The 1,843-nt window shown below is 53.6% G+C and overlaps 1 protein-coding gene across 1 annotated transcript in view; it reads left to right on the top strand.

The window, feature by feature from the left end:
• Positions 1-521, top strand: part of GMEB1 (glucocorticoid modulatory element binding protein 1) — a gene marked incomplete at its 5' end in the record, with an annotated part of 7,330 nt that extends 6,809 nt beyond the window's left edge. The window contains one exon of the mRNA XM_010011732.1: positions 1-521. Coding sequence (XP_010010034.1) covers positions 1-521 — 521 coding nt within the window.
• Positions 522-1,843: the final 1,322 nt, after the last annotated feature.

The following is a 1,843-nucleotide window of genomic DNA, read 5'->3' on the forward strand; positions in this document are numbered from 1 at the left end:
CCGTCATCTCGCCCATCGCTATCGCACCCGTCGGGCAGCAGTTCTCCGTTGGGAACATCCCGGTGGCAACCATCAGCCAAGGCTCCAGCCCGGTGACTGTTCACACCCTGCCTTCTGGCTCCCAGCTCTTCCGCTACGCCACCGTGGTGTCCTCCTCCAAGACCAGCTCCTCCGACACCGTCACCCTCCACCCGTCCTCCAGCCTGGCGCTGCTGAGCTCGGCGGCCATGCAGGACAGTGGTGCCCTGGCCAACGTGGCCACAGTGGTCAACCCTGTGGAGCTGGTGGCCATGGAGTCTGGCCTCACCTCCACCATCCAAGCCGTGGAGGGCACCTCGGAGGATGGGCAGACCATCATAGAGATCGACCCGGCGCCAGATCCCGAAGCAGATACAGAAGAGGCGGAGGGGAAAGCCGTGATCCTGGAGACAGAGCTGAGGACTGAGGAGAAAGTGGTGGGAGATGTGGAGGACCATCAGCACCAGGTCCATAACGTGGAGATTGTGGTCTTGGAGGACTAAGTGGGGAAAGCGAGCGTCAATTTGGGACAGAGTTGGGAATTTGGTTTATTTGAAGCTTTTTTTGTTAAGCGTCTTTTCCAGCCACCCCATTTGTTTCCATGGCTATTTCATTGTCCTGTATATAATAGAGATCTCTCTAATTTGGGGGTTTTTAAACACACAAAAAGCTGGAGGAACATGGGAGACCTGGCAACAGCTCTGTGGAGCACTGAACAACACCCCCTGTTTGCAGGGTCCTGGAGAGACTGGATCTCTGCTCAACAGCCCAACGGGGAGGAACCGGACACTGCGCCACGGTCACGGAGGGTTGATGTCTGAGGGACACCAAGCGGTGGTGTGACTGGAAGGGGGCACAGCTTTGGGGTGGAACAGGTACCTCATTTGGAGTTCTCTTTCCCCCCAGGGAAGGGGATTCTCTTGGACTCTTCACTCTCACCTCAACTGGGATTTTTTTATTGTTATTATTATTATTGTTATTAATTTTATTATTCGTGCTCTGGGGGGGCGGCAGGGGCTCTGCTGGCACTGTCCTCATCCTCCATCCACACAGGTTGCGTTTATAGCTCTGTTGGTTTGGATTTGTTTGCTCTTTCCCATCATTAGTCTATGATTCTTGTCCACATTTCCCAGCTGCAAAGCCCCAGGACCTTCTGTCTGTGTCTCCACTTGTGGGGCTCCCTCAATCCCAATCCCATAGCACTTTTCCCCTCATCCCTTTTCCTCGGTGCCGCTCGGAAACTCCCCAGCATCACTTCAGCCTTTTGCATCAAGGCCAAAACCAATCGATCAACTTGAGCTTAAATCCTCCAACTCCCCCTTTCCCTTCGCTGCTCAGCGCTGCGGGGACATTATGGGATGTACAAAGCATGTTGTGCTGTCGCTATCTGGGAACGCCAGGCTCTGGATCGGGACAGCTCCTGTTTACACTGTGTGCTGGGGCTGCTCCGTGCTTGTCGCTACTTGTTTGGTGGGTTTCATTTGGGCTTTTTCTTTCCTTTCTTTTCCTTCCTATAATCTCCCGGCGGGATTAGAACCAGCACAGGGCTGGAATAATGTGGGTTTCCCTCTGCTTTAGGTGGATTTTGCCCCGAGGCCAGGGTCCCTTTGGGCTGTGCCATGGTGGGAAGAGGGGAAAGAGGTTTGGGAAGGCTGGGGCAGAGGGAGCTGCTTGCCTGGAGATATTAAGCAAAACAACAGCAAAAGGAACACACTTTAGGTGGGGGGTGGGATGGAAGGAAGATGTGTTTGGCTATTTTTTTGGATTAAAAACGAAAACTGGAAAACTGAACCCAGGTTTGAGTGGTTTCTGCAGGGGTAAGTGG

Source organism: Nestor notabilis, unplaced genomic scaffold (assembly GCF_000696875.1).
Source record: "Nestor notabilis isolate BGI_N333 unplaced genomic scaffold, ASM69687v1 scaffold20923, whole genome shotgun sequence".
In the NCBI taxonomy this organism is placed as follows: Eukaryota; Metazoa; Chordata; class Aves; order Psittaciformes; family Psittacidae; genus Nestor; species Nestor notabilis.